This window comes from Neophocaena asiaeorientalis, unplaced genomic scaffold, assembly GCF_003031525.2.
Source record: "Neophocaena asiaeorientalis asiaeorientalis breed wild unplaced genomic scaffold, Neophocaena_asiaeorientalis_V1.1 scaffold698, whole genome shotgun sequence".
In the NCBI taxonomy this organism is placed as follows: Eukaryota; Metazoa; Chordata; class Mammalia; order Artiodactyla; family Phocoenidae; genus Neophocaena; species Neophocaena asiaeorientalis.
Genome location: NW_020171993.1, coordinates 1,417,644 through 1,445,277, shown reverse-complemented (window position 1 = coordinate 1,445,277; position 27,634 = coordinate 1,417,644). Strand labels below are relative to the sequence as shown.

The window sequence follows — 27,634 nt, the reverse complement described above, 5'->3', positions numbered from 1 at the left end:
AGTAAGGGTACTATCGATTTGTACAAGCTAGCCTCACGTTGACCTAAAATCCTTCTTGGGCTCACAGGCCACTTGAGATGTAAACTTCTCTACTGAAATTAAACACGTCCATCTTACTCTAAGACAGCTGACCTGCTAAAAGCAAATGCGACGACGCAGGAGCAGTTAACGTCGCGCGGTATTGGGCGGACCAGGCTGGAGGTGGAGCTGCCGGGGCCGGATATAACGTCACGGGGCCGGATATCACGGAGGGTGTGTGCGTCCTGTCGTAGGGGGCGGGGCTCAGAGCCTGGTTTCCTCGGCTACCATCGGCTGCTGGACCGCGCGTGGCGTCCTAGCTTTGCAGCTATGGGGGCTGCTGCAGGTTTGAAGGCAGATTGCGAGGCGCTGCTCAGCCGCTTCCAGGAGATGGACAGCGTGCGCTTCGAGGACTTCACCGACCTCTGGAGGAGTATGAAGTTCGGGACCATCTTCTGGTGGGTGTTTCTTGTCCACTACCCGCCTGCCTCCCCGCTCAGAGGCGGCGTGACGGGTTTCTTCCTTCCCCTTCGCTTCGCCGCACCTGGGGAGGGCTGAGAAAGGCGGCAGTCTCTGAACATTGCCTCCATCTCCCCTGAGCTCTCACTTGTACTTGGCCGCGCGCTTCCCCTGGGCGATTTCGTTGGCTTGAGTTCCTTCCATTTGCGGCCTCCTCCCGAATACGTATACCTCTACTTGGCCGCCCTTCTAAACTCTACCTCCACTGCTTCACCCGGACCTTGGTCACCATCTTTTGCCCTCCTCTAGTCTCGTTTTCTTAGAACTCCATGTTTAAAAACAAAAACAAACACACAAGCAAAGACAAAACCCTGCATGATTTCATTTTTCACACAACCGCCGAAGTTCTAAAGTGCAAATTTGCTCACGTCACATCCTTGCTTCCCACTCTTCAGTGGTTTCCATTGCCCTTGGGGTGCAGCTCAAATTCCCTAACATGGCTGGCAAGACCTTTCGTGACTGGTCTCTGCCCATCGCTGCAGCTTCATCTACCAGTCCACTCCATGCACTCGCTTTCTTGCTGCAGCGTCCGCACGCGGCCCTCTACAGGCGTTTCCTCAGCCTAGAGCTTTACCTCCAGCTCCCTTTGCCTGGGTACCTTATTCTTCATTCACTCAGGTTTAAGCCCACATGACAGTTCCTCAGGGAAGGCCTCCTTTGCCCTTCTAGACTAAATAAGGTGTTCATGCTCTCTTTCTCTTGTAGCACTTTGTGCTTATTTTATCGCTTGACATTTTTTTTTTTTTTTTGCGGTACGCGGGCCTCTCACTGCTGTGGCCTCTCCCGTTGTGGAGCACAGGCCCGGGACGCAGCATGCTCAGCGGCCATGGCTCACGGGCCCAGCCGCTCCGCGGCATGTGGGATCTTTCCAGACCGGGGCATGAACCCGTGTCCCCTGCATCGGCAGGTGGACTCTCAACCACTGCGCCACCAGGGAAGACCTATCTCTTGACTTAACCACATTTTATTATAAGTGTGTAGTTCAGAAGGCGGTATAGTGTAGTGGTTAAGAGCATAGATAATGGAGTCCAACTGCCTGAATTTGATCAGAGTCCACTAACTGTGATTATATGGTAAGTGCACTCTAAGTGCTCAATAAATATTCACTGTTATTATTATTATTTTTAAATTTACCTTCCACTAGATTGAGCTCTGTGAGGACAGTGACTGGATGAATCTGGTATTTCATTAGCATAATACTTACAATATTGAAAAGGCTAAATAATTGACTGAATGAATGAGTCCTTGTGATTAAAACTCTGTGTTTTGCTGAATAAAATGTAAACGTTCTCTCTTTTGTCTTAGTTGATGTAAAATAACTACCTGTGTAGTTTGTACATTGTAGGGGATGGAGAATGGAGAACTGTTTGTTGTACAGTTAATGAAAGGAGAGGAACTAATTTTTTTTAATGGTAGTAAATGTAATGCATTTATAGCTGTATTTAATCCATAGAACAACTCTGAGATCAGTAATTATCCTTGTTTTATAGATGAGGAAATTGAGGTTTAAGAAGGTTAAGTAATTTCTCCATGATCACGCAACTAGGTGGTAGAGTAGATATTGAAACCAGTGTGTCTTACTGTTTCTGAAACCCATGATCTTTCACTGTATCCCTCTTGGGAAAAGTGGTAGTTTAGAAAAAATTTTCTGGGGTTACCCCAATTCTTTCTTTCTTTCTTAAAATATATTTATTTATTTATTTTTGGCTGCTTTGGGTCTTCATTACTATGTGCAGGCTTTAGTTGTGGTGAGTGGGGGCTAATCTTCATTGTGGTGCGCGGGCTTCTCATTGTGTTGGCATCTCTTGTTGTGGAGCGCAGGCTCTAGGCGCGCGGGCTTCAGTAGTTGTGGCACGTGGGCTCAGTAGTTGTGGCTCGTGGGCTCTAGAGCGCAGGCTCAGTAGTTGTGGTGCATGGGCTTAGTTGCTCCACGGCATGTGGGATCTTCCCGGACCAGGGATCGAACCCGTGTCCCCTGCATTGGCAGACGCATTCTTAACCAGTACGCCACCAGAGAAACCCCCTACCATGGTTATTTTATATATTAAATATTTTAAATTATTAACCAGTGATAATTTATAACCCCACTCCTTTTGCTCCCAGTTCAGCAATAAATTTGATGCTTTAGGAAGATGCATCATGTTTACCTAGTGTCTCAGTGTAAGAAGCACAGCAGAAAATTAGGTCTTCGTGCTTAAATCATGAAAGGATCAGATGTGGAATGCCCATCCACTTTCTAGCAGCTGCTATTTAAACAAGTATATACCTCTTCTGTTATTTTTTTTCACAGCCATAATATATTTTCTCTTTGTTTTCTAGTGGTAGAATGAGAAATTTAGAAAAGAACACGTTTACAAAGGAAGCTTTGGCTTTGGCTTGGAGATATTTTTTACCTCCATACACCTTCCAAATCAGAGTTTGTGCTTTGTATCTGCTGTATGGATTATATAACACCCAACTGTGTCAACCAAAACAAAAGGTAATATTCGGTGAGTTGTTTTCTTCCAGCAGAAATATGAAACAGGTATAATATTTTCACAACCAACTGATTTAAATAGAAATGCCAGTGCTTCAAAATTATAATACATTTGTGAAAAAAGATTTACATTTACTAACAACTTTTTTATTCCTCTTGTTTGCAGATTAGAGTTGCCGTGAAGGATTGGGATGAAATTTTAAAATTTCAGCAAGATTTGATAAATGCACAACATTTTGATGCAGCTTATATTTTTAGGAAGCTACGACTAGACAGAGCATTTCACTTTACAGCAATGCCTACATTGGTATGTTATCTAAAATAGATTGTTTCTCAAAATGAGAAATTATGCTTTATTATCCATAAAGTATCTAAGTCTCCAGAAAGTGGAAAGACTATTATATAGTTTCCAATACTTGAAGAAAGGCTTCTTAAAATAGGAAACAGTGTTGGGGATTCCTGGCAGTCCATTGGTTAGGACCCCGTGCTCTCACTGCCGAGGGCTTCGTTCAATCCCTGGTCGGTGAACTAAAATCCCACAAGTTGCGTTATTTCAAAAGTCTAACAGTCTTTGAAACATGGATTATTTAATAAATATATACTTAGAGCTGCTTTTTTTTAATCCATGTTTACTGATAGACAGTTTTTGCTGCTCGCTTACTTATTTCAGTACTTAAAATATATCTTATAAAAGACATCTATTTTAAAGACATTCATTATTATTTAGCTGTCATACAGAATGAAGAAAAAAATTCAACGACCTGAAGTTACTGAAGACTTTAAGGACCCAAGTGATCATGTAATGAAACTTATCACTTCTGATGTACTAGAGGTAAATTTGTTCTTATGTTCCTGAATTTTTTTTAAAAATTGTTTTATTAACTACATATTGAGGTTATACCTTCATCTACTTGATACTGAAAACTTTTCTAATGCTTTTAACCAATCATAGAATGCTATTCCTTTCTCTAAAGTGTCAGGAATGTTACATCCTAAATATATCAAAATTTCTGGAACAAATCTTGAAACACAGTGAGAAACAGAAAGATGTAGAAGACTTGTCTCGGACTAAGGATATTTAGATTCAAATACTGAAACCACCATTTGTATTTGACTTTAGATAGGTCATAAAACAAGAATTTAGTGACATTATTTTTTTTAATAATATGTGTTCATTTCCTAAGTTCCTTTTTACAATGCTTGTGTAAAAACCCACCACTGAAAACAGTGAAGCTATTTCGATGAAACGAAAATTTGAAGTCAAGAATAATGGATAACATGCTGCAGAGCAACTAAGCCTGTGCGCCACAACTAGTGAGCCTGCACTCTAGAGCCCACAAGCCACAACTACGGAGCCCAAGTGCCACAAATACTGAAGCCTGCACGCCTATAGCCTGTGCTCTGCAACAAGAGAAGCAACGACAATGAGAAGCCTGCGCACAGCGATGAAAAGTAGCCCCCGCTCATCACAACTAGAGAAAGCCTGCACACAGCAACGAAGACCTAACAGAGCCATAAATAAATAAATACATTAAAAAAAAAAAAAAAGAATAATGGATAAGGGGTATGGTCTTAAAACAGCTTTTCCATCTCATATATTTTGGTATGTTATTTGAGTTGTGCGGTGTTGAGAAAAATCTTCTTTTGCATTGATAAGTAGTGATACAGAGTTTTACCTGAGAGGAAATGTTGCCCTGAGGTTAAAACAAAACCTCACTATAGGGCTGCAGCCTTCTGATCAGTGATCCATTCTCTTTTCAAAAGAATGGATTCATACATACACAGAGAGTGTGCAGAGCGAGCACGAGCAGGTGGGGGCCTTAGTCATGTACTTTTCATTTCTTTGAGCCTTAGTTTCCCCCTCTTTAATATTAGGATTGCAACCCTTATTCCATCCAGTTGTAAGAATCGAGACCGACTTGTACCTGAAGAGTGCTGAGTGTGGCCTATAGCACATAGTAGACTCTTTTTAGTAAATGTTACTGCTTTTCCCCTGAACCCTGTTCAGTCTTTTCCTATATCAGGAATGAAAGAGGGATCAGATCTTTGATTTGCTCAAATGTTTCTCTGTGTTCTGGGTGCTGCTGTGTTTTAATAACTTCAGCCGTTAGGTTGCATCTGTGATTTTCTAATACAGATAGCAAATTGATTTTTGAAAGTGCTCTGTATACTGACTTTATTTTTGAGCAAGAATTGCTAATCTGGGGTCCATGGATGGCCTTGAAAGGTTCATGGATCCCTTTCCCCCCTAAATTGTATTGAAAATTATTATACGTATGGACAGTTGGTTAGGGTGAGGTACTCTATCCTCAGATTCGCAAAGGTATTCATGTCCCCCCAAATGGTAAGAATTACTCAGTTAGAGGGAAATTGTTTGCTAAATATCTAAAGACATGGTATAGTGCAGGAGCTCTACAAGATGTTTTGTGTATATTATTTTACTCCTTAACATCTCTGCAAATTAGGTGTTTTAAACAATTTAAAATTTTTTGTTAATTTTTTTTCAAGTAGGTGTTTTTATCCCTGATTTAAAGTTGAGGAAACTGAGGCACAGAGACATTAAGTTAGGAAGTGATGGAGCTAAGGTTCTGTATGGCTGCAGTGCCTATTTGTTGGATAGCAAAGGCCTTGTCTGAGCTGGGACTGGGGTTGGAAATATATCATTTGCAGACATCTCGTGAAGTATAACAAGAATTAGGATCTTTGCCCTCTAGCAGCTGAGCAAGAAAGAAGTGGGAGAAGATTATGTAGAAAAATAAATGTGAGAAAAGAACTTTGTGTAATAGAGGGAATTTGTATTTTGTCTTTTTGGCAGAGGGGAATCATTTAGAAGTTTTAGAGATTGGAGAGGCTTAGAGTGTATATTTAGGTTTGGGGTAAGGAGCCAGTTAGAAGGAGGGTTTGTGTAGAAGAGAAGCAGCACAGTCCCTGCTGTGAGGTGGTGGGTCTGTGACCAAGAGCCTGGTGGAGAGATTAGCCTTGAGCAGGAGAAGGCACTTCTTCCTTTGAAACCTTCGGGAAGGAGGTGAAAATGGATTCCTATAATTGGTTGTGAAGAAGAGAAGTAGAAGGCAAACAGACCCGATAGCCTGAACTTTAAGAGGCCTCCCGCCAGAACTAAGAACTGAGAAAGTTTGGAATAGCCGTCGCGGAGAGTGAAAGATGCTGGGATACCAGAAAGGATTTGCCAAGAAGTACTGATGTAAATTATAAAGAGAGAGGCAGAGAATGTTCTATAACAGTAAGATGTTGTTCTTATCAGTATTCTCCCAATGAAAAGAAGATGATTTGAACCCAGTTGGTTGTAATTTTTGATTGTTGACTAGTGGTAGAATGTTAATTTTTTTCAACATACATTGCTAAACTTTTTTTTTTCTTCATTTTAAGCTCTTTTACTACAATGTGTTGAATTAAAGATTCCTCTGTTAAATAAATTGTATATGTCGGCAAGCAGGTATGGGAGATTTTAGAGAACAGAGCTGGGGTGATGCACAAAGCCATATCTTTTAGGGTGATTTGAGAGGAGGGTCAGAAGGGCCAGGCTATGAAATGCCTATTCCTAGAAGCTTCTGAGAATGGAGTAGTCTGTGTGAAGTCATCCTGACTTTATCTGGCATCTTTATCTTTGGTAGCCTTTTCCTTCAATACCTGTGTTGGCTTTATTTGTCCTGTCCTAGCATAGTCCATGACCCATTTTCACTGATAATCCCTAAATTTAATACTTTTCTATTTTCCTTCTACTGCCTACAAATGCAATTAAGTCTTCATGTCAGCATACTTGAATTCTGGTCATGATTCTGCTGCTCATTAGTTCTCCTTTGTGGTTAAGGAGGTATAATAAAACAAGAGAATAGGATATTGAATCAAATTATCTGATTTTTTTTAAAAAATTGAGGTATAATTGATATTATATTAGTTTCAGGTGTATAACATAAGGATTTGATATTTGTACATATTGCCAAATGATGACCACAGTAAATCTAGTCAACATCCATCACCATACATAATTACAATTTTTTTAAGGCATCTGCCTTCTAATTCCAACTCTGCTACTTAAATATGACGTTTAGCAAATCATTTCACTTTTGAATCTGTTTCTTCATTTATATTTACAATTATATTAATGGCATTACATGTTCAGTATTCACCATGTGCCGGGAACTATGCTGAATGTTTTTTGTATGTTATCTCACCAATCATCATAATAACCCTGCAGAAGAGATAGTATTTTCCCAGTTTTAAAAACAAGGAAACTGAGGGACTTCGTTGGCAGTCCAGTGGTTAAGACTCCGCACTTCCACTGCAGGGGACGCGAGTTCGATCCCTGATCGGGGAACTAGGATCCCACATGCTGTGTGGCATGGCCATAAGAATAAATAAATAAATAAAAATTAAAACAAGGAAACTAAGGATCAAGAAGTTGAGTAATTTGCATAAAGTAAGACACAGACACTGGATTTGAATGTCCAGGTGTGTAAAGCTCCAAAGCCCATACACTGTCTTTTATTTATTAATCCTTTGATTTTGTATAGTGGTTTACATCATACAGAATACTTCCACTTGTATAAGCTCACTTAATACTTTTATAGTGCATTAGGCGTCGTTACTTCATTTTGTACAAATGTGGAACGTGATTCTTAGACTGAGGGATTTGCTCAAGGTCACAATCTAGCAGGTGACGGAATTCAGGCTCAAAACCAGGTCCAGCTAGTGGTCTTTGCCCTGTATTGTAGTGCATGTAAAATAATGGGAATATAGCACATTGTACCATGTAAAAAGTTAGGGGCTTCCCATGTCTGGACACTCTTCCCCCTTGAAGATCTTGCATATGTGAGCACTCGCCACTCCTGAGCAGTTTTGAATTGCTTCAGCAGATATCGATGGAGTCCATCAAAATCTCCTAGAAATGCATTGAGTAGCCTGTCTTGGGGTTGACTCAGAGGTTGTTGACCACCTGTGATGGATAGTTCTCTGCTGGTCTGTGAGCCAAGTCCCAGTGCTGGTTTTATGTGATTCTTAAGTCCACCTGCCGTATTTGTGCTACCTTTCTCTTTACCCTGTATACCTGCCCATTTGTCTGGAGTTTTCTGGGGGAGGAAGGTCTAATAAATGATGCCTCAAATGGTGTCATAAATCACTATTTCATTTAATCTTGAATCTTATCACTGAGGTAATGAGGAAGCTTATGGGGACAGGCACAGAGCTTTGAGATTTGTGAACGTCCGCCCATCTCTGTGGAGGATTGGGAGAGAGTCATTAGATAGGAATTTCCAGCTGAGCATAAAGAACTGTGTAAATATCCTTCATGTGACAATATGAAATAAAAATGTGATCTTAGTTATCAGGAGTAATACTTAAAGGTATGCTATACTATAAATAATTTTTGTTACATCCAGGAATGCAATCTTATGTTAACTAGTCGCTCCCCATCGTTTCTGCATACAGTGTGTATTGCCTAATGTTTGTTGAGTTGAGCTCAATGATTCCATACTTCTGGAAAGCAGACTCTTCATTAATAATGTTGTACTAGTTTGCATAATTATATCATTTTCAATATACTGTAGTATGTTATTCCTTCTCAACTCTGTCACTTTGGAAGGTGATTTTATTTTGTTATGGTTTTGCCTTTAAGTTTCTCCTTGAAAATTGAATTAAAGCACTCATCATTTCACTTTTAGGAAATGCTGAATGTTCATGACCATTATCAGAGAATGAAACATATAATTTCAGCTGATAGATCCAATCCAGACAAAGCCCTCAGCTTGATAAAGGATGATTTTTTTGACAATATCAAGAACATAGTTTTGGAGCATCAGCAATGGCACAAAGACAGAAAGGTTTGTAACTGTTTGATATGTCACCTTTGCGTTTGCATCATACATGACTGGCTATACGTGACTGAGGACGTTGAGAGGCAGCCTTGCTTAGTGGCTACCTCCTGTGAAGCTAAGATCTCGAGTGCTTTACTTTTTTAGTATCAGCTTTGCCAGTTATTAGCCATGTGATCTTATTTAATCTTACACATGGATTTTATATGTAATTATATAGCATATTATTAGTTATAATTAATCATTGTAATTATATAATATATAGCTAAATGATATCCATTATACACTCACACGTACACTATGTAGTGTACATAATTATAGAGGAATAAATAGTCTTGGTGTACCATGGATTTATTACAATCTTTATAATTTAGCATTCTCCAGAGGTTACACATTGGCAGTCTTTGGGCCAAAGCCTGCACATACTTTTTTTTTTCTTTGCATAGCATTGTTCCTAATATTTAAAAAATTTGAATTAATTACCAACATTTAAATATTGTGGACTTAACTTAAAATTCCAGACATCCAACTTCTGTTAAAAGTGAGAGGTTTGGTAACACTGGTCCTACTTTGCTGCATGGCAGTGGACAGCTAGACTTGAGTGATGGCTTCTCCCATTGTGACAGAGCGTGTGCTTTCTGTTTCTCACGTGCTCTACCTGCCTTCCTTTATCCATTTACAAATCGCATCAACACAGGTCTTCCATTTAGTTTTCTGATCCAAATACTGATGCTAGAACTGCCCATATTCCATATTAGCCTTTTCAGCTAGAGAAACTTTTTTACTCCGGAAACATGAAGACCGGCCTTGCTAAATTTACTTTTGAAACCACTACTCCATCTAATTTTACTAAATACTTCTAGGAAAAAATAAGTAATTTCTGATTACTTACTATGTGTTTGATAATGTGTTAGTGTTTTCACAAATGCTAGATAGGCATTATTATATAGCATTTTTCAGAGTGATTAGTTGCTACTTTTTGGATTATGTAAAGGGAGATGGCTCAAAACTCAATTTTAGAAAAGATAAACAAGGAAAGTGATGAGATAACAGCCTTGTGAAGAAGGAAATAATTTGCTTCCTCTCCGGACATTTATTTTAATGAGAGCACATTTTAGAATGTTTGAATACTTTAAGTGCTACAAATGGGTTGCACAAGTGACCTAGACACTTAACGTAAACATCTATTGTAGTGCTGTCTTTTAACAACTCTCTTTAATGAGCATTACTAAGACCTTTGAAAACCTGGAGGAAAGGAGAATAAACCAGCTTTCTCACTACCACATAAAGTGCATGTCATCTTTCATTAGTTAGGAGGATTTAGGTATTTTCTTGATGAATTTTGTAACTCTTCTTTAACCTAACCACGATCTTAATGTCAGGTGGTGAACCATGTTTTGATACTGTGAAATATTCTTTTAGTTTTTTAGTAATTAAAGTAAATGGTTTTCATTGTTCTGAAATTGATTTTCAGTTAATTTTTAGTTGGTTTGAATTGTAAATGTATAAATATAACTTTTTTGATCTTTCAGAATCTATCCTTAAAATTGAAAGCTAAAGATGGAGAAGAAAAGAGTGAAGGAAATTCACAACAGTTAGAGGTCAGAAAAATTCACTATATGATTGCTTATGGGGCAATAGTTTGGTTAGCTTCTTTTCATTTTATGTGTGGCTGTGATTCTGTATATTAACCATAATGTCCCATGGTCAGTATTCTAATACATATCTCAGAAAATTCTGTAACATGGGTTCTATGAAGGGCTAGCCTGTTCTCTGCTGGAAACCTTGTGAAAGACCACGTCAGTTATAGATTGGGAGTGGGATGTTCACAGTTTTCAGCAGGGAGAGGGAAGGATGGTGGTGGAAGGTGTCCTCAGTCCTGACAGGGGCAGATCACATAAAGTGCATGTCATCTTTCATTAGTTAGGAGGATTTAGGTATTTTCTTGATGAATTTTGTAACTCTTCTTTAACCTAACCACGATCTTAATGTCAGGTGGTGAACCATGTTTTGATACTGTGAAATATTCTTTTAGTTTTTTAGTAATTAAAGTAAATGGTTTTCATTGTTCTGAAATTGATTTTCAGTTAATTTTTAGTTGGTTTGAATTGTAAATGTATAAATATAACTTTTTTGATCTTTCAGAATCTATCCTTAAAATTGAAAGCTAAAGATGGAGAAGAAAAGAGTGAAGGAAATTCACAACAGTTAGAGGTCAGAAAAATTCACTATATGATTGCTTATGGGGCAATAGTTTGGTTAGCTTCTTTTCATTTTATGTGTGGCTGTGATTCTGTATATTAACCATAATGTCCCATGGTCAGTATTCTAATACATATCTCAGAAAATTCTGTAACATGGGTTCTATGAAGGGCTAGCCTGTTCTCTGCTGGAAACCTTGTGAAAGACCACGTCAGTTATAGATTGGGAGTGGGATGTTCACAGTTTTCAGCAGGGAGAGGGAAGGATGGTGGTGGAAGGTGTCCTCAGTCCTGACAGGGACTTTTGTAAGGCTTTTGTAATACTATGTCTTTTCAGCCTTTCAGCCAGTGTGGAGCACAAGCTACTATTTACTGCTTTCTGTCTCCAGAGTTTTCATCCATCTTAGTGCATGAGGCAAGGAGCGATCTTTGGGCATAGGAAGATGAGGAGGGAATGGCCTGGTCACCAGGAATTTCATTCATATCCTCCTTAGATCCTGAATGAAAGCAATCCACAGCCATGGGGATGTTATCATGGCACCTGTTAGAAAGCAGTGCATGTTTATATGCCTTTACTTAATATATGTCCAATAAATGTTAGTTCCTTTTACCCTACCTTCTGTCTCAAATCTTATTTCTGATAAAAAAATAATTGGGAATTCATAATTTCACTCAGTGTTTGTGTGTTTTAACTTTTTCCCTTTCCTGTTTATTTTTACTTACAGAGAAGTGAAAGGGCAGAATCATTAGCGAAAATCAAATCAAGGGCCTTTTCAGTTTTTGTTGAGGTAAGTTATTTCTTTAATAAGGTAATTTAGAAATTTATGTGATGCTTTTTTAGTCACGTTTTAATTTTTTCATCAAAGTAACACTTGTGCATAGTTTTAACTAATAATACTGTAAAGTTTATATAATCCAGCAGTCTCCTGCTCTACCACTTCCTGCCCCTGTACTTCTGATCTCAAGAGGCAACCATCTTCACCTTTTTCTCTTTTTTTTTTTTTTTTTTTTTTGTGGTACGCGGGCCTCTCACTGTTGTGGCCTCTCCCGTTGCGGAGCACAGGCTCCGGACGCGCAGGCTCAGCGGCCATGGCTCACGGGCCCAACCGCTCCGTGGCATGTGGGATCTTCCCGGACCGGGACACGAACCCGTGTCCCCTGCATCGGCAGGTGGACTCTCAACCACTGCGCCACCAGGGAAGCCCCAGAGAGATTTCTTAAACTTTATCTTCTGAATCATTATATTGAGTTTTTATTATTTCTGCTGATATTTTTTGATTACTAAGATTTTTTTTCTTGTTCTCTGAATCTTTTCTTACTTAAAAAATGTGTTCTTTATCTTTTTGTTTTTCTGGATGCAATATGCTTATCTGCTTGAGGATGTTATTTAGTTTTTTGAAGTTTCCTCCTTTTTCCCCAGAGTTTTTATTTTTGTTTATTCCATTCTCTGTCATTCATTTTGTTGGCTTTTTTCAAACGTTTGAAGATCCTCAGATCATTAAGAGTGGTCATGTGGAGATATAGCTTTTTAGCTTCCATGCTTTTCTTGGATCTAGTCATTTTTACCAGAGAGCAGGCTTCCATTCCCTTGCCTGGGGGAGGAAAGTGGTAAATAAGCCCAGCTGCCAATGTTTTGGGTGCCTACAGAGAATCTGCCAACAGGCTCACAGTTCCTTCTAGAGGCTTCACTCAACCCACCTATTTCTAGTAAGAGGCTTTATCCCCTTCTTAGCTATATTGGTTTCCTCAAGCCTTCAGCTTCTCTGGTTTAGCCTCTCCAGAGAGCAAGCCTTCTGTTTTCTACAGGAAGAGGTCAGATGTTCAGCTTTGAGGCTGCTAAATGGGATACTATTCCCTATGTAGATTTTTCATATATCTACCCGTTTTTTTAGTCCCACTTCTGATGACCCCAATTTCTGATCCACTTGGACCAGCTTTCCTTGTAGACTTCCTCAATACAGGCAATTAGATTTCAGCTTTCTTCATTCTAAGTCAGCCATCACTTTTACACTTCCAAAATTTTGTTGATTTGTTTACAGCTGCATTGTTTCCTGTTATCTCCGTTTTGTGAGTTTATTCATTTTTATTCCTTTCCTCTCATTTTAGTGGGGTTTCAGGAAGGAGCACCAATAAACTCGTATTTTTTTCTGTTGTTTTTTTTTTTTATGAATCTAAAAATGACTTTATTCTGTGGGAAACTACTATCATTCTCTGGTTGTAGAAATAAAAAGGAATAAACGAAAAAATTAAAAGTGACTATAGATTAGTTAAGTGTTATATATTTGCTGTACTACAGTAAATTGAGTACAAAATATTGTTGAATGAAAGCATCAAGGACAATAAATTAATTATTCCAAATTCATTTAAGCCAGAACTATTTCCATATTATATAAGCTAATTGTTGTTTAATGTATTTCTTAAGACATTATGAAATACTTTAAAAAATTATTAAACAATTAAATTATAATCCCCATAAATTGTTATGAGTGTGTTATCGCATAGTTGTAGTTTTTTAAATTATTGAGGTATAATTAACATACAGTGCATGGTAGCTTTTAAACTGTTGTTAATACCTGCACCACATATATGACATTCATTGAAAACTCCTGTAGTCAGGGCTCTGCTTAAGCAAATAAGGGAATTTATTGACTGATGTAACTAAAAAGTGCTTGGACTGTCCCTCCGTTTCTCACCTCTTATGTTGCTTTCATTGCCTTCAAGTGCGATTCGTGACAACTCCAGCCTTGCATGTTCCCAGCTTTCGGTTCAGTGGAAAGGGAGAATTTTCCTTTCTAATAGTTAAACAAAATTCTAAAATTGAGTTATATCAGCTATGACACACATCACACACCCACCCCTGAACAAATCATGGTGGCCCTGGGAATGTGAAACTCATTTTGACTAGATCGGGGCCACATGGCCATTCGTAGAGCCAGGCATAAAGTAGTTCCATTTGAAGTACATGGTGCTAACTAAGGAAAGTAAAATGTTGTTAGAAGAAAAGAATAGGTTATCAGGTGGTAAAAATGGCGGTACTTGTCCTTTACACCTCCATTTCCCAGCCATGCAACTGCAACAGTTTAACCCAGCAAGGATATTTTAACTCCGTTTGGGCAGATGAGGATGACAGCTGCAGGGAACTCTTCCTGTTGTAAAGCTAAAAGAGTATATACATGTAACAGGTATTAACCAAGCTAGTATCATGGTAAAGTACTTTATGACAAGTATTTCTGTGAATCTTTAGTCATCTTTGATTGTCTGTTTTGTTGTTCCCTAAATCACCTGTCAGTTGGGTACATTTTGCGATTCATTGTAATTAATTGGATTTGCAACTATTTAGGCATCCAAGTCAAGAAGGCATCGTCAGGTCAAACTTGATTCTTCTGACTCTGATTCTGCATCTAGTCAAGGACAAACCAAAGCAACTAGGAAAAGAATAAACAAAGAGACATTGAAACCAGCAGGGGGGAAGATGTCTTCCGGAAACAGAGGTAACTTTTTGAGACTTAAAAAAGGGAAAACAGGTCTTATTTACAACCTCCTCTCACCATGTTTTCTTTATTAAAAAGGATTACTTGTTTAAAAACCTTGTGAGATTTAATATTAAAATAAATTATCTTAGATTCTTGGAATCTTACTACTGAAAGGGACTTTCATCATTTCATAGATGATGAAATTTAGGCCCATACAGGTTAAATAACTTGTCCAAAGTGATATAGTTAGATAGTTATAGAATCAATCCAGAATTATACGGAGCATACTTTATTAGTAATTTTTGTGTGTGAATCAAACTTATGTGTAGAATAAGGTATGATAAGTAATACATTCTATAAACTGTATTTTCCATTTGCTTCACTAGCTAAGCTGAACCTGCTTTTCTCTTGAAATAGTTTATCTATAAAATTACTTTTGGTATTTGGTTTTTTAAAAAAAGACTATATACTCAAAAAGTTTAATTTTTAAGTATTGCACAAATAGTATATGTTCACCATACATAAAGTTGGAATCTGATTAACAGGCTCAGGTGGAAAAAAAGGAGCATTAGAAACATAGTAAATATTTAGTGCCTAATATAAGAAACACAGAGCCACTGTAGCAGTATATGAAGATATGTTATAGCCTTGTAACATATTTTTTTCCTATATTGAGGCAGCGGAGGGAGAACTGAAGTCAAATACCTTTAATACAGTCCAGATATGATCAGTTCCGTAACTTAACGCTTGAAGTGCATTGAGAATTTAGAGGAGATACCACATTTGTTAAGGATAATCAAGAAATACTTCAGAAGGAGAATGTTTTTAGTTTTCTTTACACAGCTAGCAGATATTGTGAAGAGAACTGTTAGACTAATTTCACTTATAAGTATTAATGAAAAAATCCTAAGTTTTATGTATCAAAAGAATCTCAGATACAAAACAACTTGACTGTGTACATTCATTCTGAGATGTAGGGATGGTGCAGTTAGGAATCTATCAATATAATTTGCCATATAAATAGGTTAAAGGGGAAAATGTGAATTCATTTTAATAGTTACCCAAGAACACATTTGATAAAATCCAGCATCCATTCTTGATTTAAAAAAATATCCTCCAGATGTAGGGAGTCAGCACACTTTCTGTAAAGGGCCAGATAGTAAATGTTTTAGGTCCAAGTGGAACCTTCATATATTTCTGGTGGGAATACAGAAAGGTATAGTCACTCTGGAAAACTGGCAGTTTCTAATAAAGTTAAACATATACTTACCAAATAACACAGCAGTCCTACTCCTTGGTATTTACCCAAGAGAGATGAAAACTTATATTCACACAAAAATTTCTATGCAAGTTTATAGCAGTTTTATTCATAATTGCGAAAAATTGCAGTCAGCCTAAATATCTTCAACTGGTCATTGTATAACCGTGGTATAACCATACGGTGCAGTACTACTCGGGAATAAAGGCACTACTGATACATGTAATAACATGGATGAATCTCAGTGCACTGTGCTAAGTGACAGAAATGAGACACAGAAAAGGCTATATACGATATGATTCCATTTATAAGACATTCTGGAAAAGGTGAATCTACAGAGACATAAAAAAGATCATTGGTTGCTAGGAACTGGGGGTGGAGGGAGGTGTTGACTGTAAAAGGGCACAAGGGAAATTTTTGGTGTGATGGAATTGTTCTTTGTTCAATATTTTGCACAACTATGCATTTATCCAAACTCCTAGCTCTGTACCGCATTAAAAATGGTAGTTATATATTAATTCAACCAAAACCAAACCAAAACAGAGGATATGAGGAAAGGATTGATTAGTTTGATCATATTTAAAAAAGTAACTTCTGGTAGATTTTTTCTAAGGTATCAAAGATACTTAGGTTTAGAAACCTGCACAAGCATTTTTTTATTAATTATCCACCTTATTTCTTACAAGTGCAGCCGAGAGGTAGTTGGTCAAGCTGCTTTCTTAAACGTCTGGAAAAGAGTTTTTTTATGCAGTTGAAACGGAGGAGCCGAGTGCAAGCTAGGAAAGAACTTAAATGAAAGTTCCTTTTCATCTGAAATGTTGGACACACGTAACTTATGAAATATCACTTCTTTCACTAGCCATAATTTTTTACTTAATGTAGTTACCGAAAACATTTTCATAAACTCTGAAATTAACTTTTAAGGATGGCTGAGGTTTGTTATTGAATTTACCGAGGTGTATTAGGGAGGGTTTAACCCATGAGAAAGAAAGTACACTAAAATGTGATCTGAATTAGATCCTTAATTGTAACTCAACTATTCCAGGTAACCAGCTTTGTCGCTCCTCTGAAGCAGAGGTAATTTGTTATTCTTCATCTTAATAAAGATTCAAGTGCTGGGCTTCCCTGGTGGCGCAGTGGTTGAGAGTCTGCCTGCCGATGCAGGGGACACAGGTTTGTGCCCTGGTCCGGGAAGATCCCACATGCCGCGGAGCGGCTGGACCCGTGAGCCATGGCCGCTGAGCCTGCGCGTCCGGAGCCTGTGCTCCGCAACAGGAGAGGCCACAGCAGTGAGAAGCCCGCGTACCCCAAAAAAAAAAAAAAAAGATTCAAGTGCTTACTAAAAAGTTTCTCTTTAATTAAAAGTTCATTTCCTCAAAGTAGAAAAGTATTTTTGATTTCATAGTTTTTTCAAAAAGAGGTGTCTTATATTCCATAAAATGCAAAAGATCTTGTAAAACCATTTGCAGCACATAAGATTAATGCTAAACTTTTTAATTTTAGGAGAGCTGTTATAAATTAGCAAGAAAAGGACCACCACCCTTTAGAAAAATGGGCTGAGGTCGTGAACAGGCAATTCATGAACAAAATGTGGTTACCATGCATATGAAGAGATATTTAATTTCATTAATAATGAAAGAAATGTAATTTAAAACATGGTTTTCATGTAATTTGTTATATTGGCAAAGATTAAAGGTAACTGAATACCCATTGATAGTGAAAGTGTGCGGAGGTAAAATCTGAATTTGAGTGGGAGAATGAATTAGCACATCCTTTTTAGAGAGCAATTTGAAATCATCTGTCAATTGATTTTAATCAATTTTAAATGGACATGCCTTCTAACTTAGCAATTCAGTTTCTAGGAATTTATCCTTTCCAAATGACAAAAACACACAGGACATTCATTGCAGGATTATTGACAAAGACTGTTAACAGCTCAAATGTTTAACATTGAAAAAATGTTTAACGTTGAAAAATCCATATAAAGGAATATTTTACAGTTATTAAAAAGCTGGAGAAAGTTCTATATATACTGACATGAAAATATGTCCAAAATATATTGATACATTGCTTAGTGAAAATGTTTTTTTAAGGAAGAGTATGATTCATTTGTTAATAAATATATATGTAGATGCAAAACTATAATATAAAATAGATAAACCACAAGGTCCTGCTGTACAGCACAGGGAACTATATTCAGTATATTGTAGTAAACTGTAACAGAAAAGAATCTGAAAAAGAACAATATGTGTGTATATATATGTATATGTACATATGTGTGAGTGTGTGTTTGTATATATATATATATATATATATAAATTGAATCACTTTGCTGTACACCATAACATTGTAAATCAACTATACTTCAATTAAAAAAATGTAGATAGAAGTACAATATATATCATTGAAGAAATCTAGAAGCATATAACAATGATTAATTCTCAGGGATGGGAAATTTCTAAGTCCATAAATTTCTGTTTGACTTTTATGTGATAACCATATGTATTGTAATCAGGAAAAACCCAAAGATTAAAAAACAAACAAATGTAACAATAATTCCTTAGACTAAGGCAAGTAGAGGGATTGGCATGAAAAGAGGCAAGGTAGTTGGAAGTATAGCATGTGAGGGGCCTATTTTTTTGTTTTGTTTTGCGGTACGCGGGCCTCTCCCTGTTGTGGCCTCTCCCGTTGTGGAGCACAGGCTCCGGATGCACAGGCTCAGCGGCCATGGCTCATGGGCCCAGCTGCTCCGCGGCATGTGGGATCTTCCCAGACCGGGGCACGAGCCCCGAATCATCATGCATGCTGATGCAATCATGCATCAGCAGGCGAATTCTCAACCACTGCGCCACCAGGGAAGCCCTGAGGGGCCCGTTTTGCCTGGAGCATAAAGGATGTGTTGAAGAGTTACTGTTAACGTGGAAAGATACGTTGAGGATTATATTGTGACCAGGCCTTAAATGTGGAACCAAGAAGTTTGGACTTCATTCAGTAGGCAGAGGGGAGTCACTTCTGAGCAAGCAAGTGGTATGACCAGTTTTCTTTGAAGAAAATCAATCTGGGAGTAGTATGGAAGGTAGGTGGGAACAAACTGAAAATAGGAACACTAAATAAAAGGCTGTTAAGGAGTAATGAGGATCTGGCCAGGTGGCTGTAGGAATTAGACAAGCAGATTAACAGGAAAGCCAATGGATATCTACAGGTAACCAAATATTTAGGCTGGTGGAGAGGGATGAGACAAAGATGCTTAATGCCTAAGCAACTGGGGGATGTTGTGACTTTAATAGAATAAGGATCACAGCATGAAGATTTCATTTGGGGGAAGAATTTGCCCCAATCTGCCTTTTTAGGCTCAATTTCTGTAACAGCTGTCTAGCACGTAAATAGGTGCTCAAGTATATTAATAGGATTTACCCAAGTTTGTATTATTTAAGCTTTAACTATACCTGTTCACCATTCCTAGAACATAACACGCATGCTTCTGGAAGAACATCAGTAATAATAATGGTGATACATGATGGTGAAGATGATAACAACTATTATTTATGTAACGCTTATTATCTGCCGAACTTTTTTCACACGTCCAAGGTCACCTAACTAATAAATAGAGCTGAGACTTGAATGGCAGTCTGTTTGAATCCAAGTCTGAATCTTTAACTGCCATATTTGCTGTCTCTCGGGTAATTGGAAATGTGGATCTGGAGCTCCAGTTAGACACGCACTTAAGTAATTGTTGTATTCTAGCTGCATGCATGTCCTATAGTTGTATGTATCGAGATTGAGCAATTGTCTATTACTTATCATTGCATTCCACATGATTAGCTTCGAGCAGAGTAAAACTATTGAACTGACAGCCTCTGAGGAATTAGTTGTGTGGATAACTGAGGTTAATTATTTAAATGTCAAAATTTACTTTTTAAACGGTTAATTATTCTGGTTGATATCTTTCTAAAACATACTACATTCTTCTCTGTATATTTCTTGTTTTCTACAATGTGCATTTATTATTTTTTACATGTATTTTGTGCTCTCCTATTTTCTAGAACAATGTATCCTGAACATAATTTAGTTTTTATGATTCAAGGTTATCATCATTAGCATGTTATTTTACTGGGTTTTGTAATATAATGATCCTATCAAATAGCTTAAGTGTGTGGGGCAGTTGACCTTTATACTTACGGCTTTGTGCTGCAGGACTTCGTCAGTTCTTATGTTTTTCTGTCACATTTGTTGTGGTAGGTGTCTTCATTGTGTTCTCAGTGTGCAGGCTTGTAGCAATTTTTTTCCCTTTTTGCTGCTTCTTAACTGTACTGGTTTTAAGAAATGGGTTTGCCATTATTCCTACATAAATGTAATTTATTTTTGCTGCTTCTTAACTGTACTGGTTTTAAGAAATGGGTTTGCCATTATTCCTACATAAATGTAATTTATTTTTGCTGCTTCTTAACTGTACTGGTTTTAAGAAATGGGTTTGCCATTATTCATACATAAATAAATGTAATTATGTTCTGGATAAAGGCCTGAGGAACATATCTGTGACTGAAGTTCATGAGCTTTTATTTAATATGTGGACTTTGAGATAAACATCCTGAAGTTCTGTATTCACTTCTTGGTTCCTGGCTACGTGATAAGTGGGTGAAGCATTGTATTTTGTTTTTCAGAGCTTTTAGAACACTGATTTTCTTTTTTTTTTTTTAAAGAAGATGTTGGGGGTAGGAGTTTATTAATTCATTAATTTATTTTTACCGTGTTGGGTCTTTGTTTCTGTGCGAGGGCTTTCTCTAGTTGTGGCAAGCGGGGGCCACTCTTCATCATGGTGCACGGGCCTCTCACTATCGCGGCCTCTCCTGTTGTGGAGCACAGGCTCCAGACACGCAGGCTCAGTAGTTGTGGCTCATGGGCCTAGTTGCTCTGCGGCATGTGGGATCCTCCCAGACCAGGGCTCGAACCCGTGTCCCCTGCATTGGCAGGCAGACTCTCAACCACTGTGCCACCAGGGAAGCCCTGATTTTCTTTTTTAAACTTACTCATTTAATGTAGAAATAGATCTCAAAATGTAGTTAATCATCATGTGACTAGATGAAGGGTTTTTTTTCTCAGTGACAGTTTTTAACTCAGAAATCCTTCCCTTGACATTGTTGGATAGATTCTGTTAGGTTGTAAATGTGGATTTAAGAAAATCGTTAATAGTTGATGTGGATGCCCATGGTACAAGATGATAAAGTACAATATTAGTAATTTGAGGTAGATTGTACTGATTATAATCTTGTGAACAACTGAAAAATTTTATAGGTTCAAAATCCACCCCCCTCCACTGCCAAAAATGTTATTAGATATGGAAATAGATTACCTAAAATATTATGTCATCTTAAAAATCATGTAAAAAAATTATTGTATCTAATACTTAGGACTTCCAAGTAAAGGTAAAATTCTATTTTAATAACTTAATGGGAAATTGGGATTATTTTATTAAGTTTGAATTGCATTTAAAATGGAAGTTTATTGCTACAGTTTACTCAACTGCATCTAGAGCAATCTATTCATTCCATAAAATCTGCATCCCATTAAGATCCCAGAATACATGTGTTCAGAGCAGAAAGCTTAAACTCATCTTCATTTAATTTCTTGTCTCCTGTGCTGGCAGGTACTTATTAACATATATACTCTGTGAAATACTGTGTTATAAGATAGTTGAATCCATATTTATAGTTTATTGAGGCTCTAGTATATGGCAGGAACTTTTCTAAGTACTGGGGATACATCAACCTAAACAAACCAGAGTCTATCCTTGTGAAGCTTACATTTACTATGTATTATATATTAAGATATGAGGTGGTGTAAGTGTTGTGGAGAAGCGTAAGGATCAAAGAGTGACTGTGGGGGGCGGTTGCTACTGGGACAAGGAAGTAATGTGCTCAGTGAGACCTGATAGGACAACGGTGTTTGATAATTTGATTAGGATATTTCTTCAAGCAACAGAAAGTTGATGTAGAAAACCTCCAATGTTTTGGAAAATGGAACGTTACTGGGAAATTTTGACTAAGAGAAATATATCTTGTAGAACATATGTGGTGATACAGGAAAGTGTGTCTGCATTCAAAAACAAGGCTATCACGTGGCCTCTTCAAGATCAGGAGGCTGTACATATGTGGAAAAGTACGAATTAAGAACCTGTGTTCACAGGCAGTCTGAACTGTGTTTCTGAAGTTTCTGCACATTTTCCTTCACTGTAATGTGATTTCACAGCTGTTTGTGAAAATAGTGAATAATTTAATGATCCTAAAAGTAACAGGTTTTGTGTGTGTGCGCACTTGTGTATGTGAGAATTGCCTTATTTTCAGGTTGTTTTATTTAATGATGGTTCCTTGGACAGCATTCTGGTGTTCAGCAACCAATACGGAATATTTGTCATTAAATCCATATCAGTCTTTAAAAAAAAAAAACAAGGCTATTAACTTTAGAATTACATTGGTGATTAATTAATAAAATTGAAGTAATACACATGATTATTCCCTGATGTCTGCAGATATAACCTATGCTGTGTGTGATAAAGATTGAATAATATATCTATGTTTGGCTAATTTTGTTTCTTCCTTTTTCCTCTGTTTACTTTAATGGAAGGATTAGAGACTGTTTTCAAAACATAGGTATAAATATATTACAAATTTATTAACACTTTTTAAAAAGATAGGTAGTTTTATATGCATATTTCTGTTTACCATTACAATTTTAGCTTTTAGTTTAAATATCTAATTTTTGTTGTTATAATAATGTCATTATTTATATAAAATATTTTTTCAAAGATTAGCATTCTTTATTTTCGTATAAAATCATTTTTTCAACTATTTCCAGGTGACATGCAAAATGTACATACGGAAGATAAATCTTTAAGTCTGAGTATGCCTGTAATTACAGAAGAGGAAGAGGAGAATGAACGTTTTAGTGAAACAGGTACAGATGAAATTTTATCAAACTACTTGCAGAGCATCGTTTAGAGCCCTTGAAGAGCGTGACAGTTGGCTGTGTGTTCCTGTGATGCTTTAACTTTGGTGCATTGGAGAATTTGGGCGTTAATCAGACTGTTAATCATGACACTTAAAAGTAAGTGATAATACAGTAAATGAACGGATATGGAGAGGCAGGGGTCAGTCCAGGTGAGAGGTGAAGGATAGGGAAAATAATCATTATTAGTAAATGAATATCCATAATTGTGATGGTGTCTGAAGTGTATTTCTAACAAAGGGCAAAGGTCACAAAATGTGAATTACTGTATATAACTTTTGAAAAGATTTTATTGTTAAAAAATACTTAATTTCAAATTCTAGTAAATGTAAAATTTTCACCTATGAGATGATTGTAACTAAGTGGTAAATTGCCCAACATGAATTAAAATAGCTACATCTTTTTGCATTGCTGTGATCTTAATTTGTTTGTAGTATTTGTTAAACAGTAGTTTAAATAATTATTATCTCTAGTAATAATTACAGTAATGTACAGAATAAGTTATACATAGCAGGCTAGGCTTGATAATTGGTAATCCATCAATGGTAATGAACATAATGTATATTAAGGATCTGCCTAATGACTTTGTTTTCACTTTGGCGCTGTATTCATTCAGCAAGCATTTACTGAGTGCCTGTTTTGTTTCAAGTGCTTAGGTAGCTATGGGAATATAAAGATATATAGTAGAAGAGTTTAAGAACCATTTTATTTTGATCACAGTGTGTGTAGATCTGAGCACAGGGAGTGGCTCATAGTGGACCTAAGTAACTACTGTTTAATGAATCAGATCAGTCTGTGCCCCAGAGGACCTTACAGTTTAGTGTGCAGAAAAACAACACAGTACCTTGTAGTAAAGAAACAGGGTGCTATGGAAACATATAGAAGACAAAGACAATTAAAAGAGAGTATTTGTTCCTTCAGAAATCTGAGTTGCTTCTGTGATTTGCTTATGTCAGCATAAAACGGTCCTTTATAATCTTGTGAGTTTCAGACTGTAGTTGCTTTCTAGTTTTGTCTGGTAGCTTTTATTGTGAGTAAACAATCAAACACATGTATACCTTTATGGCTGCCTGGCCAGTCCCATTCTAAAATCTATCAGCTTGTGAGTTTTAAAAATTTGGTTTTTATTAAATCATAATTATATAAGCACAGAATTTAACAATGAACAGTTTTATAATACTCATTACCACGGACTTCTGACTCTGACTCCCATTTTTATTCCCTAGAGACAACTCTTTTATAATTATTTTGGTGTTGATCTCCATGTTTCTAAATAACATGTTTATATTGTCACTTATTCACGTTTCAGTTCTATGAATTATCTATTGAGGGAGGCAAGGATTTAGTTCTCCTTAATACATTCTTTTTTTTCTTACTTGAAGTATAGTTCACCTACATCACTATGTTAGTTCCAGGTGCACAACTTAGTGATACGATATTTCTATACATTACAAAAAGATCACCATGACAGGTCTAGTTATATCTGTCACCATACAGAGATGTTACAATATAATAATTTTATGTATTCTTTACCTCCCAATCCAAACACATGATACTTCCTATCACCCACCCTCTCAGTATGGTTATTATTTTAGTTATATCAGTATTCAGCATTTTACAAAACATTATTAGCAGCAGGGCCATGTGATATATACTATGATTCTCCCTTAATCGGAACACTTATTGTTTGCCTTAAAGAGTTAATAATTTTTTTGCCTTATTAATTTGTTTCTTTATGTATTTATCACTAATTTACCCCCCAAACTCTTCCTCAGTGTATAAATCTCCCCTTGAAACACTAGAGCACATTAGGCATTTTATCAGTGTCATCTTCTTAAAAGAAGTCTCCTCCAGGCCTCTGACTTGCTTTACTCTGGACATCATTCTCTTGGCCTGCTGCCGCTTCTTTCCAGGAATCTATTTTCTTTTTCTTCTTAATTTTTTCTTTGTCTTTTCTCATTCCTTTTCCTGTCACTCTCCTTTCAGTTTTCATTGGAGGGGAATATTCCTTTCTTTTACGTCTTCCATAATTTTCATGTTTTTGTGTCTTCTGTTATTTGCTTTGTTTTTAGTGATCAGTAACTTCTAGGTTCACAGCTGTTTCTAGATGGACACTTACTTGAGTGTTGGTCATGGCATCTGCCATGGTAGCCAAAAAGATGTATGGTACTGCTGTTGTGGGTTACATTTTCAGGTTTAATCGGAAAGCAATTGAAATCTTAGTCACTTTCTTTTAGCACTGGCCCAGATACCTTTCAGCTCTGGCATACTGGACCCATGCTAAGTATAGGGAGGGCATACCCCTATGAAACAACCTCAGAGTAGCTTATTATCAAGTAGCATTTAGGGTGATTAGGATCTCCAGTAGTACGTTTACAACTGCAGTATCATTTTGAAGGATAAAAGTCATGTATATGTCAGGTTTAAGATTTCTTGTATCTTTGCTGTGAAGGTGTTGTTATTATTATGCCAACCTATATAGTTTAATTGTGTATTATCAATTAAGTATTATAATTTTTAGACCTGACAGGCTTCTTAATTTTTTGTCTTCAGAGTTCACTGCACCCAAGAGGAGAAGAAAACACAGAACAAAGAGCCTGGTGTAGAGTACTTAATTTTGAGCTTTCTGACAGAAGAAAAGATGTATATTTTGTGTATTGAACAGGAAGACTGCCAGTATTAAAAATAATTCTTCTGGGAAGCTGTAGGTATTTCTCTGAAATGTCAATACTTTAATATAGTTCTAGAATAAAAGTACAAAAAAATTAGAGTATTACTCTAAAATTTAATTTTAACATCTTTTGTGAAATATGCATAAATGATAAAATTTGGATTTAGAATGTAATAGAAATAATTCTGTTATTTGCAGATTATTGCTATTTCCTACAACTTTTTTGTGCTATTATACTATCTTAGTACAGTTCTGGAAGTGTTAGCTATTCTATTTAAAATCTTTTTTCTTGAAATATTAATGTTTATTATATGTAGATGGCTAATTATTTTATATCTAGTTTAGTAATGTTTGTTTATGATGTATATTAACTATCTTATATATTATGTTGTTAAGTGCAATAAAGTTTTTGCCTTGTTTGCTTTATTTTTTTAATGTTTGAAACTTATATGGTCAGTAACTTATGTGATTGATAACTTAGGAAGCTTAGTTTCTACTTCTGTAATCAATTAAGTATTCTTTTGTGCTTGTTTTAAAGCTCTCTTTGGCCTAACATGTCTATATGTATACATGTATGTTTGTGTAGGTATAGATATATGTATGTATTTGTCCAGTTATACATATAATATGATTACTCAATACATTGTTTAGGTACAACATTTAAATACTGATTATTTCTAATGAAACCTAATAAAAAAGAGTGGTAATGTACATTTCAGAATGTGTCTGGTACAGAAAGTTGGTACTTAAAGAAAAAAATTCAATAGCTTCATGACTGTGCCTCTCTGTTAATTTATCATTTGAGAGATTTAAACGGAGATTGCTTTAGCCATGGTGTTTGAATTGCTGCTGATAGCAGACCATCTCACATCATGTGGCTGGCTCAGCCTGTCTTAAAATTGATTAAACTCCATGTTGTTTTCCAGTGTGGTATATTCAGGAATTCTACAAATGACCCGTGAGTGAAAACGTGTGTAATCTTTTAAAATCAAAATACTAACACTAGCCCAGACAAAACTTCGCTTATTAGAATCTGTGCTGTCACATTAGCCGTGAAACAAAATTGTTTCCCTTGACTGTTTCCCTTGTTTTCCCTGACTTCAGATGTTTCTGTTAACAGGGCAGTTTTCATGATGTGGATATTGGGCAGAGCTTCTGGGGTTTAAATATTCTAACATTGGGGTTTAAATATTCTAACATTGTGATCCATTATTGGCCACTTGTATACCAGGTTATTTGCTAGGGTTTGTATAATAAACATTAAAGTTTACAGACATTGTACAGCTAACACAGTGAGTTGCCCTCTTCTTTTTTTCACAACAGTACTTTTAAAAGGTATCATTTCACTTGTACAGTGAAGAAACTGTACCTCCGGATGGTAAGTGCCTTGTCCACATTCACAGAGTTAGTAATCCATCTGGGATACAGATACAGGGCTCTGGCCTATAATTTCAGAGTCATTTTTTGTAAGCCAACAGAGATGGAAATCCAGACTGACTGCAAGAAGTAAAACCCCACTTCAGAATGGCTTAAACAGTAAGGAAAGTTTATCTGAAACCAGTTGAGCCTCAGGTGCGGGGCAGTCTGGGTTATGTAGTACATCAGTTCCATGATGCCTTCATTTACCCAGGTGTGGGTCTTTAGGGAAAGCTTTATATCAGTGTGGAGAACTGTTTACCTGCCAAGTTAGCAGACTCTTGCCTAGGACCAACCTTGCAAAGAAAGCCTTTTTAGGACAGCAGTCTCAGGCCTGCTCTGTTAACTTCTGCACAGTTTCGTTTCATTTTTCACTATTTCAAACAATGCTGCATTGATCTTTGTGTGTATATCTTGTCTCACTCAGGTTGCTATTTCTGTTGGATAAACCTAATCTACACATAAATTTGTTTGTTAAACGCTGTGTGTATGTAAAATGTTGTTAATTACTGCCAAATTGAACTCCAAAAAGCCTGCCAATTTACATTCCTACTAACAGTATTTGCAAGGGACCCTCCATTACACTGGTTATCAATCTTTGTAATTGTTGGCAGTTGAATACAGCCAGGATCTTAAGAGCAGAAAATGTAGAAAATTGACAAAAAGTAACAAAATTGGATTAAGCTGATGTGACTTGCTATATGGTTACATCTGACAATGTAGTGCTTTAGCTGATAGCAAATTTTTCATGAATATATTTTGAAGATAGGGT

General features: G+C 36.8%; 1 protein-coding gene across 2 annotated transcripts; it reads left to right on the top strand.

The window, feature by feature from the left end:
- Window positions 1-306: 306 nt before the first annotated feature.
- Window positions 307-26,743, top strand: SNAPC1 (small nuclear RNA activating complex polypeptide 1). Of its 2 annotated transcripts, none has more exons than XM_024748359.1 (10): window positions 307-476; window positions 2,857-3,016; window positions 3,180-3,320; window positions 3,741-3,845; window positions 8,692-8,850; window positions 10,987-11,055; window positions 11,768-11,830; window positions 14,383-14,533; window positions 22,626-22,724; window positions 25,329-26,743. In XM_024748359.1, exons 1-10 carry the CDS (start codon window positions 349-351, stop codon window positions 25,379-25,381), a joined length of 1,128 nt encoding a protein of 375 aa, XP_024604127.1. In that variant the 5' UTR covers window positions 307-348; the 3' UTR covers window positions 25,382-26,743. The 2 variants fall into 2 exon arrangements, with proteins under 2 accessions (XP_024604127.1, XP_024604126.1); XM_024748358.1 differs by lacking the exon at window positions 10,987-11,055 and adding an exon at window positions 10,374-10,442 and having other exon boundaries at window positions 25,329-25,756.
- Window positions 26,744-27,634: the final 891 nt, after the last annotated feature.